The 15850-nt window shown below is 47.2% G+C and overlaps 1 protein-coding gene across 4 annotated transcripts in view; it reads right to left on the reverse strand.

Moving 5' to 3' along the window:
* The window catches only part of map7d1a (MAP7 domain containing 1a), a 237264-nt gene that overhangs the window by 76712 nt on the left and 144702 nt on the right, over positions 1 to 15850 (reverse strand). For all 4 annotated transcript variants that reach the window (XM_072548590.1, XM_072548589.1, XM_072548591.1 and 1 more), the window contains exon 3: positions 2593 to 2661. In XM_072548590.1, coding sequence (XP_072404691.1) covers positions 2593 to 2661 — 69 coding nt within the window. The remainder of the gene's footprint in view (positions 1 to 2592; positions 2662 to 15850) is intronic.

Here is a 15850-nt window from a genome sequence, read left to right on the forward strand (position 1 = left end):
CTTTCTGTGTCCTCTTTCTGCCCCAACTGGAAAATCTTCTTTCGACTTGGCCTGTAGCTCCAACGACACTCAAAACAACATCAACACTCAACAACCCCCTCCAGGACAAAGCAGCTCCCTTGACTGGCACCCCATCTACCACCTTCAATCGTCACTCCCTGCACCTCTGTGCAGGTGACAACAGAGTGATGCATTGCAGCAGCTTATCCAGGTTCCTCTGGTAGCACCTTATAAACCTACAGCCTTGACCAGCTGGAAGGACAAGAGCAGTAGATACAAGGGAGCACCACCAATCGCAAGATCCCCCCACCATCCTGACTTAGAAATATATAACCATTCCTTCACTATCGCTGGGTCAAAATCCTGAAAATGCCTCCTGAATGGTACTGCCAGTGACTACACGTCCAGCCTGGTGACCAACCACCAGCTTCTCAAGGGCAGTTAGGGATTAATTATAAATTCAGGCTTAGTCTGCAATGCCCACATCCTGCAAACTCTACCTAACTCTCCATTGTTATCATTTTTCATTCACAGAATCCCCATAGTGTAGAAGCAAGCTATTTGGCCCACACTGACCCTCCAAAGAGAATCCCACCCAGACCCGCCCCTCTAGCCTATAACCCTGAATTTTCCAGGGCTAACCCACGCACCCTGCACATCTCTAGATACTACGGGCAATTTAACACAGCCAATCCACCTAACCTGCATGTCTTTGGACTGTGGGAGGAAACCGGAGTACCCGGAGGAGACGCATGCAGGCACAGGGAGAATGTGCAAACTCCACATAGACAGTCACCCGAGGATGGAATCAAACACGGGTCCTTGGCGCTGTGAGGCAGCAGGGCGAAACCCTAAGCCACCATGTTGTCCAATCCTGCACTAGAGATCCAAGAGTCAATCAATGTGGCCATCCATTGGAGTTTTGTTCCAATTCTACCTCCCTTCCTGCCCTCAAAAACGCTCTGTTTATTTATGTGTTTAACCTCCCCTCTCACTCCTACACTGACCCCAGACTCCCTCACAAATTCCTTCACTCTATTTACTTCTGGCCTGTTTGATGGTTGCTTGTTGTTCTTTAACATTAAAATGATGTGGAAAAGGATGTCCTTCTGAGGTTGGTCATGAGGCACACTGCTGCCGCATAAAGAAACAGAGACACGAGATCTAGCTGAACACCAAAGAACTGGCAGGTTTTTTTCATGAGATTATCTAACTGGCACAGATTCCAGAATTGGCAACTCTACAGGAATACACCTTGATGTTCAGCAAAAATCTTTATGCAACAGGGACAAGCTGTTTTGCAAGGACGTTTCTGAGAATTTAAATTCATCCTTGAGCTTCCAAATCTACATGACCTTCAGTGGGAGCCAGAAAATTAAAAGGCTATCATCATAATTCAATTCCCCACTCAAACCACCTGCTTCATTTCAGAAAAAAGCTGGCCTCAGTAAACGGCACTGTGTCACCAAGATCACTTTGATATGTTAGCACTGGGAGCATCACAGATCTAACCTTGACCTGAAAGAATTGTAGGATGGAGGTTAAAATTCCTCCCGTCTTCAACAGATGAACTTCCTGCAGTACTTGGACATTTGAATCAGATCAAACTTAATAGCAGATAGTTGTGTTGTCACAGTCATTAGGGAACAGAACAAGGCAGTTGGCCTATCAAATCTGATTTGATCATTTCACCATGCCCAGCAGTTGGTGAGGTAAGTACCAGCTTGTTGGCACCTCAAGAGCACAGCAATGTTTGTGGCTGTCCCTTTACGAATGCAAAGGTCAAGACTGGCAGTTGGTTTTGGTACGTCTCTCTGCACAGCAAATTTCTGGGAAAAGGGATAGAATGCTCCAGAATCCTTTTTTCAGGGTCTCAAACTCCCTTCAGACATTGAGTCGGAATCCCTATTCTCCAGTAAATAATCACAGGACAGAGAGGATGTCACTACATTATATCAACAAAGACCCTGCCATTACCTTTGACATTTCAACCCCAGCTCCACAAAATCTCACCAAAATCTCAAACAAGACAAAGCAAGTCAGAGTAATGTGGGATCATAGTGTCATACCACACGGAAACAGACCCTTAAGTCCAACTTGTCTTCACTGATCAGGTTTCCTAAACTAGAATTATTTACCAGCATTTGACCCATATCCCTCTCAACCCTTCCCACTCATGTGCCTGTCCAAATGTCTTTTAAATGTTGTAACTGTACTGGCCTCTACTACCTTCTTTGGCAGCTCATTCCACACATGCACCACCCTCTGCGTGAAAACGTTGCCCCCCCCACCAAGGTCCTTTTTAAATCCTTCCTCTCACGCCTTAAACCTATGCCCTCTACTTTTAAACTCCCCTACCGTGGAAAAAAGATCTTGGCTATTCAACTTGTCCATGCCCTTCGTGATTTTATGAAGTGCTATAAGGTCAGCCCACAGTCTCCTGCACTCCAGTGAAAGAAGTGCCAGACTATCCAGCCTATTTTTATAACTCCAACCCTCCAGTCCCGGTGACACCCTTGTAAACCTTTCCTGCACCCTCTCTACTTTAATAATTTCCTTCCTGTAGCAGGGGGACCTGAAGAGTACACTTACCAAGATTTTTTGCCCGCTCCTCTCTGCGCTGTCTTGCTAGTCTCTGCCTGTCCTCAGCCTTCAGTCCATCTAGGAGGAAAACAGAGTAGCAATCATTATTCACGCTAATGGAGTTCTCTGGCCATAGTCAGCAAGGTCAGTTCATGTGGGGAGAGGGGACAGCAGAGGCAACCTGGCATGTGCAAGAGACAGAACAAAATGGCCATAGTCTTATCTCAACTACCTTTATGCATCCTGGCATTGACAGTACAACGATAATGCAGCCATTGACCGATATATTTCCATCTACCAGTTTGGAACAGAGCTAGACATAAAGTCTCAGGGATGGACAGCTTTGGAAAGCATAAGCCTTCGGTCACCTTCCCCCATGCCCATTATGTGACATTTATCGCAAAGCACGTCTCAATTTCTGCACAGTCTGCACCTGAAAACGTTACTCTAAGCAGAATCAAGAGTACCTCAGCAAGGATCTATTGACTAGGTGCCAGTGACGCGAGGTCACCTTGGTGAACGGGATTCGTCAGAGGTACTCTGAAATCCAACAATGTTGCAAAGTTCACACCCTTTCTGTGCAGAATCTGCTGTTCGCGTTCTGGCCAATCAGAACCTGGAGCGCAGACAGACTTCGAGGTATTAAGAGTCCGGAATGATGGTCTCCATAATCCGTCCCTGTCAGTCAATATGAAGGGCAGTCAGTCTGAGGGACAAGAAGCACATGCCAGCCTCAAATAACTGGCTTCTACTTGCCGGCATGTACCACCAAACCCTGCTGCGGAGTAGACTGTTGCTGGGACTGGAGAGTTTGAGTTGTAATAAAAGGCTGGGACATTTTTCACTGAAGTGTAGGAGGTTGACGGGTGACTTTATACAGTTTAAAAAGTCATGAGGGGCATAGATAAGGCGAATAGCAGAAGTCCTTTCCCTAGGGTAGGGGAGTTCAAAACTAGGGAGCATATTTTTAAGGTGAGAGGAGAAAGATTTTAAAAAGGCATGAGTGGCAATTTTTTTTGCACAGTGAGTGGAATAAATGGCAAGAGGAAGTGGTGGATGCAGGTATAGTTACAGAGTTTAAAAAACATTTGGATAAGTACATAAGAAAGATTGTGAGGGATATGCAAGGCGAGAGGGAACATGGTCGGTGTGGACTAGTTGGACCAAAGGAGAAAGTGAGGACTGCAGATGCTGGAGATCAGAGTCAAAACGTGTGGTGCTGGAACAGCGCAGCAGGTCAGACAGCATCCGAGGAGCAGGAGAGTTGACATTTTGAGAGCAAACCCTACATCAGGAATAAAAGCAAATTACTGCAGATGCTGGAATCTGAAACCAAAAGAGAAAATACTGGAAAATCTCAGCAGGTCTGGCAGCATCTGTAAGGAGAGAAAAGAGCTGACGTTTCGAGTCTAACTGACCCTTTGTCAAAGCGGGAATCAGGAGTGTGGGACTGGGGGCCCAAGGGGGCTGAGAAGTAAATAGGTGAGGGGTGGGGCTGGGTGGAAGGTCGCTGGGAAGGTGCAGGGGGTAATGGTGATAGGTCGGACAGGAGGGTGGAGTGGATAGGTGGGAAGGAAGGTGTACAGGTAGGACAGTTCAAGAGGGCACTGCAGGGTCAGTTTCTGTGCTGTATGACTCTATGACTCAGGATGTTAGATTTGAGAGACATTTGAAATTCTTTGATGAAACCAAACTGGGAATGGTGCAGTGAATAAACAGAGGCGAGTATGAGACGGTGCACTACATTAGGAAAAGCAGAAACATCACCTACATCTTTGAAAATAAGGAACAATTTGTGGTTTAAGAAACAAACCGGAAGCAGCACACACTCCAGATGCTAGAATTCTTCAAAATGAAATTCTGGAAATACTCAGCTGGTCAGGCAGACTTGCAGAGTATTTCCAAAATAACTGGTCTTTCATAACAGCCGCATTGCAGCTTAGTGATGCAATTAAAAATGCTCACAAAGCACAGAGATTCATTTCGAGGGGCACAGATAACAGAGGTAGAGAAATGATGCAAAATTTATACGGGAACTTGTTCTGACTGCAGTCCTTAACTGTAAAAGGGACACATCAGAAAATACAAAACAGATTTACAACAATAGTATCGGAACAGAGAGATTACAATAACTGAGTTAAATTGAATAGGTTTGTTTTTAGCTCAGCAAAGATATCGTTTAAAGAATATGACATTATGAATAGTTTGGACAGGATAGATATGATCAGAATAGTTTCTTTCCAAAAGTGGGAGCCCCATCCAAATGTTAAAACAGATACTAATAAATCCAGCAGGGAAGTAAGAGAACTGTTATAACGCAGTGAGTGGCTAGAACATAGAACTCACCATGACAGGTGAAAATGAGACGTACATGAGAGAACAAGAACAGAATGAATGATCAAAGCTGAGGCAGAAAGATTGGGAGGATACCTGCATGGATTATAAACACCAAAACCAACTTGCTGGGCCGAACGGTCTGATTCTAGGTTGTGAATACTATCGCGTTTGACACTGACCAGCAGCAGAGGACACACACCCACAATGGAGTGGCAAGACAAGGAACGGAAAATTCAGAAGAGATCGAGTCATTGAGTTATACAGCATGGAAACAGGCCCTTTAGGCTAACCCATCCATGCTGACCAGATATCCCACCCCCCCCCCTCCCCCAAGCCAGCCTCAGATACACCAGGGGGAAACAGCCCCAGCTTAGTCAGTCTGTCCCTGTAGCTCAAACGCTCCAGTCCCAGCACCACCTGTGTAAATCTTTTCTGATCCTTTTCAAGTTTCACAACATCCTTCCTAAAGCAGGGAGACCACATATGCAATATTCCTAAAGAGTCCTCACCAATGTTTTTTTGAAGGACAGACAGAAAGAAAGTGGGTGAACCATGTTGCAAAGTAATAGGAGATGATGGAAGTTGAGCAGAATTCTCGGGGTTAGACCCGGTTAAAGGTGCAAGACCTCCTGGTGCTGAAAGGGAGAGGACAGTAAAGGCGATTTTTGGAAGTCCATTGCGCCACCCCATTTACATCAGGGCAACAGTTATGTCAGCAGCTCGACCTGCATTCAGTCTGGTTCCACGTTCCAGGAAATAAACATCTGGTCCCTGCCCAAAGCACTGCTTTGATAGATCGGAAGTGGGCTAGCCAGGGCAGGAAGAGATTATTTAATATGAAGTTACTAAAATAACTCATTCTTTTCATTTAATCTGAACCAAGTAGCAGAGGGAGATACATTGTAAGGTCAGGTAGTGCTCTTGCTGACGTGCTGTTAGCATCAGCCATTGGAAATACTGGGCATGTGTTTACAGTGAAAGACACTTTCTATTGACTGTGTCTGTACTAGAATACTGCCTCTCTATGCTGGAGTCCTCCCCCTTTCTCTCGGGGATCTGGGGTGGAGGGTGCTGCACGCAGCAGTCCCCTGCAACCGCAGGTTGCGGTGGTTCACGGACTCCCAGCCCAACTGCTTGTTCTGTGGCGCTGTGGAGTCCGTGGACCATGTATACATTGGGTGTGGGCGTTTGCACTCCCTTTTTGATTTTCTGAAAAACCTCCTTCTCTGCTTTTGGTTGCACTTCAGTCCCACGCTCCTGATCTTCGGGCACTCGGTACGGAGGAAGGAGGGCAGGTCCGAAGACCTCCTCGTGGGTCTGCTCCTGGGCCTGGCCAAACTGGCCATCAACAGGTCCAGGCAGCGGGCCGTGGAGGGGGTCGTTAGGGCCGACTGCCTGCCCCTCTTCTGGGGTTACGTTAGAGCCCGGATGTCCTTGGAGAAGGAGCACACGGTGTCCACCAACACCCTGGAGTTGTTCAGGGAGAGGTGGGTGCCACAGGGAGTGGAGTGTATTATTTTCCCGTCCAACTCTATTTTGATTTAATCCCTGCCCTCCCCTTCACCGTTTGATCACACAGCATTGCCCTTTGATGTGAAGGGCAGTGCTTGTCACTGGTCACTTGGGTGTTTTCCTATCTTCCTGGTTGTGGAAATTGAATAAAGATTCGTGCACCTTGTGTCTTTCACTGTGTCTCACACCTGTACACACATACACACACCATGGGTCCTGGGAAAAATATAAGCACTACCACAGTTAGGCGGTAGTGTGGGGGTAATAAAAAAAAGCAGAAAAAAAAAATACTGCCTTCTTTCTTTGGAGATGGTTCCTTTCTAGTTCTCCCATGAGAAAGTGTTCAGCTGAGGGAGCTGAAAATGTGTTGCTGGAAAAGCGCAGCAGGTCAGGCAGCATCCAAGGAACAGGAGAATTGACGTTTCGGGCATAAGCCCTTCTTCAGGAAGGGCTTATGCCCGAAACGTCGATTCTCCTGTTCCTTGGATACTGCCTTGAACACATTTTCAGCTCTGATCTGCAGTCCTCACTTTCTCCTCTTTCAGCTGAGAGAGCCCAACACTGTACCTCAACTTCAAAAAAACAACAAAAGAGCTGCAAATGCAGTCAATCAGAAACAAAAACAGAAGTTGCTGGAAAAGTTCAGCAGGTCGGGCAGCATCTGTGGAGAGAAATCGAAGTTAGGGTGCAGTGACCCTTCCTCAGAACTGTCTCTCAACTGCTCTGAACTTCTACTGATGTCATTCAACCACTGGGAAAGTGTCAGTCATGGCACCCTGGCTTCCTCCCAATGCCGTAGGCAGCAGATATCTGCTCTTGGCCCCTCTTCCATGTGCACCAGAAATGGTGGGAGTCCATTTTGAACGGGGTCGTGGACTTTAAGTCAAGAGGATATCAAAGAAATTGGCCCAAATGGACAGTATTGATTGAAAGCATACAGCAACTTCACATCATTGAAACTTATGAGAACGCACGGCCTACAAACTGGGCTGTAATGTGATAAAATGTCATTGACTGATTGATTTATTGTTGTTACATGTATCGAGATACAGTGAAATGTATTGTTTTGCATCCTCTCCAGGCAGATTGTACCATACGAAGTGCATCAGGGTAGCAGAACAGAGTGCAGAATACAGTGTTCCAGCCGCAGAGAAGGTGCAGAGAGAGAGATCAAAATTAACATTTTGAGAGGTCTGTTCAAAAGTCTGGTAACATCAGGGAAGAAGCTGTTCGTCTATCCATTCTTATACGTAATTTAACTTTTATATCTTTTGCCTGATGGAAGGGAGTGGAAGAGAGTATAACCAGGGTAGGAGGGGTCTTTGATGGTGTTGGCTACTTTCTCAATGCAGCTGGAATTATAGATGGAGTTAATGCTGGTTTGCGCGATAGACTGGGCTGTGTTCACCACGGTAACTGGCCTTCCATCCATCTCCTTTGCTCCGTGCTGATGTTTGATGAAACGCTTGGGCAGGGAGGTAGCTCCACAACTTCACCAGGAATACAGATCCCATGGACACACAGAGTCCTCACCCACAGTGACACTCCCAGGCAGGAAGCTGTTTCCAGGCGATAGCCCCACACTCCTGCCATGTTGTACTCACTCAGCTTTGGCAGCTGCAGTGAGATCAAGTTATAGGCCCCAGTAACGCTTTTAGAATTTGTGGTTTCAAGGTGCCAACATCAACTCAAACTGTTTGGAATGTGACATGGACCAAGGTCGGCGAGTAGAGACTGGTAGTTTTGAAGCAAAAACATATCTATCAGTGACTGAGAAATGTCTTTCACAAACAGGAAATGCTAAGGTTAGAATTCCAGTCAGCCTGCACAGAGATATTATGACATACTTCTGGGGGAGATGAGACATCGCTGCCTGGCCCAGAGGTAGGGATACTACCATAATATGACAAGGGCCCCTAAAACTAAGGCCAGCCAATCCACCCGATCACGTGATCTGGAAAATTCATTGCCGTTCTCTAATTAGGTAATTAAAAGGGATTTTTCAATTGAAAGGCTCAATCATAGGAGGGAGAACACATTTCCGGAACATTGGGATGTTATATTGAGGTTGTACAAGACATTGTTGAGACCCCTTCTGGAGTACAGTGTGCAGTTCTGGTCACCCTGCTATAGGAAGGATATTATTAAACTGGAGAAGGTTCAGAACAGATCAACCAGGATGTTGTCAGGAATGGAGTGTTTGAGTTATAGGGATAAGCTGGGACTTCTTTCACTGTTGTGGAGGAGTTTGAGGGGTGACCTTCTCGAGGTTTATAAAATCATGGAGGGTGTAGATAAGGTGAATGGCAGGAGTCTTTTTCCCTATGCTAGGGGATTTTAAGACTAGGAGGCATATGTTTAAGATGAGAGGAGAAAGATTTTAAAAGGAAGAAATGAGAGGCTTCTTTTTATGCAGTGAGTGGTTTGTGTGTGGAATGAACTTCCAAAGAAAGTGTTGGATATAGGTACAATTAAAATATTTAAAAGACATTTTGGTAAGTACGTGAATAAGAAAGGGTTGGAGGGATATGGGCCAAGTACAAGTTGGTGGGACTGGTTTAGTTTGGGATTATGGTCAGAATGGACTGATGGAACTAAAGGGTCCATATCCAAGTAAATCCATCCAAGTAAATATTCTGGAGACACCGGTTTGAATCCCACCAATGGCAGACATTGACATTTGAATTCAAGAAAAATATGGAATGAAAAGCTAGCTTTCTGATGACCATGACATTCACCTGGCTCACTTCTGTCTTTTCGAGAAACAAATCTGCCATCCTTACCTGGTCTGGTCTACATCTAACTCCAGACCCTCAGTGATGCCTCCTTACAACGAGGCCCTCTGAAATGGCTTGGAGAGCCAATCAGGCTGACAGAAATAAAGGATGAACAGCCAGGACTGGTTCAGTCAAGACAGCCACATTCCATAAATAAATCAGGATAGGAAAAAGGATTTCCATGTTGCTGTGCTCCCAGCTCCAGGGCAGATGATGTAATGATAAGCCGGCACCAATCACAAGCCTGCCTGCCATCTTTGTGGGCGACACGGTGGCATAGTGGTTAGCACTGCTGCCTCACAGCGCCAGAGACCCGGGTTCAATTCCCGACTCAGGCAACTGACTGTGTGGAGTTTGCACGTTCTCCCCGTGTCTGTGTGGGTTTCCTCCGGGTGCTCCGGTTTCCTCCCATAGTCCAAAGATGTGCAGGTGAATTGGCCATGCTAAATTGCCCGTAGTGTTAGGTAAGGGGTAAATGTAGGGGAATGGGTGGGTGGCGCTTCGGCGGGTCGGTGTGGACTTGTTGGGCCGAAGGCCTGTTTCCACACTGTAATGTAATGTAATCTAATCTAATCTTTCACTGGCTGGTGGTTAATGTGAAGGTGACCAATTAGGGGTCTGTCACTAGGACAATTGCTGATCTGTCCTCATTTCCAGTGAGTGGGCTTGGCACTCCCTCACCTCAGTGTTAGTGTCAGGGTCAGGATCCTGAGATAATCAAGCCCAAAGTGTCTGGCCAAACTGTGCTCCGTTTCAAACAGTGCCTTGGAATCCATGGGCTAGATTGTGCAAGCCACCATCGAGGGCTTTCAGTGGAGGTTGGGCTGGGTACATGAAGTAGGTACTGACTTTCTCACCCACTCCCCAGCTCAGCCCCAAAATTAGGGATCAACGTTAAAGCAATCGTTTCAATAAATAATTATGTGCCCCAACATTGGGTTGCCTGTGTGATAATCTAGAAGGTGTTAGCAGTAGTTGGCAGCTTATTTTCTAAAAGTTAGTAAAAGGGCAGGAGGGAAGCAGGGGTACAATCTCTGGGGAAGCTGGGGGTGCCAGTTCACATCAGGGGAACTCACTTTCCCATCTGCTCTCCAGGGCCCAGCCCCCAGCCATTGCACCCCCAGTGCTGCCAAAGCTGGTCAAACTGTCCCCACGACACCATTTTATCCTTGATGCCAGATCCATGGCTGCCTGCCCAAGGTCTTGATGCTGTTGGCATCTGCCGATGCAGCACCTTCCAAAGGGGAGTGTCCCTGCCCTGTGAGGGCAGGAGGAGGACCCACTCTGCCATCGTACACAGTGCCCACTGCCTGATATTGTTGTTAAGAGACAAAAACACCACAGATGCTGGAATCCAAGGTAGACAAGCAGGAGGCTGGAAGAACACAGTAAGTCAGGCAGTATCAGGAGATGGCGAAGTCAATGTTTTGGGTGTAACCCTTCTTCAGGACCTTGCTGTGGTACACATTGCTTTCTTGTCATTTGCTTCCTGACTGACTTTCTGGTTGGATATGGATGAAGCAAACCCCTCGCCATCGTGTTGGACCTGGGTTTCCATGTGAATTGAGTTTAACGTCTCATTCACAGGATATGATGGTTTTGTTTATTTCAAAACTATACTTTATTCATAAAATAATTTGATGGTCTGTACAGTTGGTCATGCCATGCATATGTAAACATTTACATACAGAGATCAGAATTTCTCATTTTTATATACAGGTCGGTACATTTATCAATCATATGTCCATATATTTAGCTGAGGCGTCAGCAGAGCCCAAATGATTGCATGGGCCCCCTGTTCTTAGGCAGGCAGATGTTACACGGTGGTCTTTCCCCACCGTGCCTTGGCGGCAGCTGCCCCAAGCTTCAGCGCGTCCCTCAACACGTAGTCCTGGACCTTGGAATGTGCCAGTCTGCAACACTCAGTCGGGGTCAACTCCTTCAGCTGGAAGATCAACAGGTTTCGGACCGCCCAGAGAGCGTCCTTCACAGAGTTGATGATCATCCAGGCGCAGTTGATGTTCGTCTCGGTGTGCGCCCAGGGGAACAGACCATAGAGCACGGAGTTCCATGTCACGGCGCTGCTCGGGACGAACCTCGACAAACACCACTGCATTCCTCTCCAGACTTCTTCTGCGTAGGCACATTCCAGAAGGAGGTGTGTGACAGTCTCGTTCCCCCCCCCCCGCAGCCGCTTCGAGGGCAGTGTGCGGTGCGGCTGAGAGTCCGGGCGTGCATAAAGGATCTTACAGGCAGAGCCCTTCTCACCACCAGCCAAGCCACGTCTTGGTGCTTGTTGGAAAGTTCTGGCGATGAGGCATTCTGCCAAATGGCTTTGACAGTCTGCTCAGGGAACCGCTCGATTGGATCCACCCTCTCCTTTTCCCGAAGGGTCTCAAGGACACTACGTGCTGACCACTTCCTGATGGACTTGTGGTCAAAGGTGTTTTTCTTCATAAACTTTTTCACGAAGGACAGGTGATATGGAACAGTCCAACTACTCGGAGCGTTCCGCGGCAGCGAGGCCAGGCCCATCCACTGGGGACAGGTAGAACCTCAGTACATAGTGACACTTGGTGTGTGCGTACCGGGGATCCATGCACAGCTTGATGCAGCCACACACAAAGGTGGCCATCAGGGTGAGGGTGGCATTGGGTGTATTTTTTCCCCCGTTGCCCAGATCTTTGTACCGTGGGTCCCTTCGGACCCGGTCCATCTTTGACCTCCATATAAATTGGAAGATGGCCCGGGTGACTGCAGTGGCTCAGGTTCTGGGAATAGGCCAGACCTGTGCCACATATAACAATATTGAGAGTACATCACACCTGATGACCCGGTTCTTCCCAGCAATGGAGAGTGACCGTTGCCCCCATCTGCCTAGTTTCTGTCTCATCTTCCTGATCCGCTCCGCCCAGGTCTTGGCACACGCCCCAGCCCTCCCGAACCAAATACCCAGCCCTTCAGGTGGTCAGTCCTGACGGTGAAGGGGATCGAGGATTGGTTGGCCCAGTTCCCAAAGAGCATGGCCTCGCTCTTGCCTCGGTTTAGCTTGGCCCCCGAGGCCCGCTCGAACTGGTCACAGATGCACATGAGTCTGTGCACGGACAGCGGATCCGAGCAGGAAACGGCAACGCCATCCATGTACAGGGAGGCCTTAACCTGCAGGCCCCCGCTGCCAGGAATAGTCACCCCTCTCAGGCTCGCATCCTTCCTGATGGATTCGGCAAATGGCTCAATGCAACACACAAACAAGGCAGGAGAGAGAGGGCAGGCCTGCCTGACTCCAGATCTTACAGGAAAGCTATCTGATTCCCACCCATTGATTGGAGATTGCACTGACAATGTTGGTGTAGAGCAATCTGATCAAATTACCGATTCCCTCCCCAAAGCCCATTTTGGAGAGGTCATCCCTCATATATGTATGCAATATCCTGTCAAAGGCTTTCTCCTGGTCCAGGCTGATGAGGCAGGTGTCCACTCCCTGTCCTGCACGTAGGCGATTGTATCCAAGAGGAGTGCGAGACTCTCAGCGATCTTCCTGCCCAGTACAGTACAGGTTTGGTCAGGGTGGATCACCGATCCCAGAGCAGACCTGACCCGGTTGGCGATGACCTTTGACAAGATTTTGTAGTCTGTGTTTAACAGTGAGATTGGTCTCCAATTTCTAATTTCCTCCCTCTCCCCCTTCTGCTTGTAGATGAAGGTGATGATTCCTTTTCTCATGGATTCACTCGTGGTACCTGCTAGCAGCATACTGACATACACCTCCAGCAGGTCCTGGCCAATCAAGCCCCACAGAGCAGAATAGATCTCGACCGGTAAGCCGTCGAGTTTTATTCTCTTCGAAAGACTGGAGGGCTTTTGTCAGCTCATCCAGAGATAGCAGCTGGTCCAGCCTCTCTCGTGTTCCGTCGTCTAAGAGCTCTGTGATAGAGGGCAGGAATGACTAGGAGACCGCGCTATCGGTTGGCTTCGAGTCATACAGACTGGCATAGAAGGATTTGCTGATCCTCATGATGTCAGCCTGAGCAAAAGGCTGAGAAGGATATGATGGTGTTTGTGACAGTGTCGCACTTCCTCAGTACTGAACTCTCATGGTAGTCTGGGTCACGTGCTCTGTAAGGAGGTTTATACACATTGCATTCAGGGTTAATGGAAGTGTGGGTACTCCCAGACAACTTGGGCAAAGGCAACATGGTTAAAAGTAAAGTCCTGAAATTATCTTAAAATCTCCTTGGGATAGAGGCCATGAAGGCTGATGATCTCACTAGGTGTCAGCCATGGCTCTATGGATACCATAGCTTTTATATGCAAATGTTGAGTGTTCAAGGTCCAGTCAGAGGTTTAAGCCCATCATCCAGGCTGACCTATCACTGAGGGAGCACTGCACTCCCAAAGGTGATGCTTTCCAAATGGGACTTTAAGCTGAAACCTTGGCTGGTCTCTTCAGTGGACACAAGGGATCCCATGACACTATTTGAGGAAGAAAGCCCATTAAATATGTAGGCCGTTCAGCCCATCGAGTCTGCCTTACCATTCAATTAGATCATTGCTGAGCTGATAATCCGCAACTCCACTTTCCTGCTTTATCCCTCCATAATTTTTGATTGCTTTATTGATTAGTCAAAGAGTCACTGAGATGTACAGCACAGAAACAGACATTTCGGTCCAACCCTTCCATACCGAATCGGTATCCTAAAGTAATTTAGCCCCATTTGCCAGCACTTGGTCCATATCCCTCTATACCCTTCATATACCCATCCAGATGCCTGTCAAATGTTGTAATTGTACCAGCCTCCACCACTTCCCCTGGCAGCTCATTCCATACACGTATCACCCTCTGCATGATAGATTTTCCCCAAATTTTTTTTCTTTATAACTTTCCCCTCTCATCTTAGACCTATGCCCTCTCGATACTGTTGGGATCTGCTGACTTTATAAATCATTACTAGTGGAATGTCTCCCAGTGTCTTGGTCAATGCTTAACCTTCAGCCAAAAAGCTCTAAAGGAAGCGATGAACTAATCATTACTTCATTGTAGTTTAAAGCTTCTTGCTGTGCATGGCTGGCTGCCACATTTCCTACAGTATAAAATTTAAAGTACTTAATTGGCTGCTTTGGGATCTCCTGGGCTGGCTGAAGTCACTGTATAAATACTAGTTCTTCACTTAATGGCTGCATTTGCTGTCCTTATTGCAGAGATGTCAGCTGTTCTGGTTTTGTAAGCACTGGGTGTGCAGACCAAAAAGAGACACTCTCTCTTAACTGAAGGCACAAGATGATGCAGTAAAACAGGCCAAGGATTTAGTGCCAGGACTGGTGATAAGAAAAACCACACGGAGAGGACCAAGTCCTCACTCACACCCTGCATTTACATCAATACCTCAACCTGCAAAGGCAGACGACGAATCTAATTGTATAATTGTACCAACACCACCCACCCCCCACCCCTGCATAACAGGCAGTTAGGAAACTGTGCCTGCATTCAGGTAGAAAATGACCTTCAGATGCACAATATCCACTTGTAATGAAGCAGCAGCCTGTTCTAGCTGGGCCGGAGATGGTGAACACACAAAAATCGATGTTGATTAACCATCTTCCGAGCTTGTGTTTTCACCTCAGCACATCTTCACAGTTCCACCCTCAGCAGTTTTATTATTAAATCATGGAGGTTTTGTTAGCTCGCTGTTATTGGCACAGAGGCTTGCTCCACACAGAATGGGCTGACTGCACAGTTCTGTTGCCCACTGTCGGTGATAGGAGCTGCAGACTGGCAGTATGGCAAGACCATAACAAACTGCGTCATTAACCCATTCAGCACCAAGCTCCATCCTTATTTCCCGGTTGGGGGGGGGTGGGCGGAGGCAGGGAGGGAATACCGGTGTATCCGACAGATGGGGGCTGGGGGGTGGGCGCTGCCAACAACACATGGGGGAGGCTGTGGCATAGTTGTAATGTCACCTACACGAGTAATCCAGAGACCATAGCAGATCGTCAAATTTGAAAGTTTTAATAAAATCTGGAATTAGAAGCTAGTCTAATTACAACCATTGCCGATTGTCATAAAAAAAACCCCATAGGATTCATTGATGGCGGGAAAGGAAATCTGCTACCTTACCTGGTCTGGCTTACATGTGACTCCAGACCCACAGCAATGTGCTTGACTCTTAGCTGCCCTCTGGGAAGGTCACTCAGTTCACAGGCAATAAGTACTGACCTTCTCAGTGACACCTACATCCCATGAATGAACAAAATAACAAAAACTGTGGCTTGCAAAGCCCCACTCAGTGAATCCAGGTCATAGTAAAGTCATAGAGTCATACTGCATGGAAACACACCCAACCAGTCCATGCCAAGCATAATCCCAAATTAAACCTGTCTCACCTGCCTGCACTTGGCGCATATCCCTCCAAACATTTCTTATTCATGTCCTTGGTTATAGGTCTTTCTAAACAGCATAACTGCACCTGCATCCACCACTTCCTCAGGAAGTTCATTCCACACACAAACCACTCTCTTTGTAAAAAACAATTTTTAAATCTTTTCCCTCTCACCCTAAAAATATGCCCCTTAGTCTTGAAATTCCCCATCTTGAAGAAAAGACTACTATTAACCCTAACTATATCCCTCATGATTTATAA

Source organism: Chiloscyllium punctatum, chromosome 27 (genome assembly GCF_047496795.1).
Source record: "Chiloscyllium punctatum isolate Juve2018m chromosome 27, sChiPun1.3, whole genome shotgun sequence".
NCBI lineage: Eukaryota > Metazoa > Chordata > Chondrichthyes > Orectolobiformes > Hemiscylliidae > Chiloscyllium > Chiloscyllium punctatum.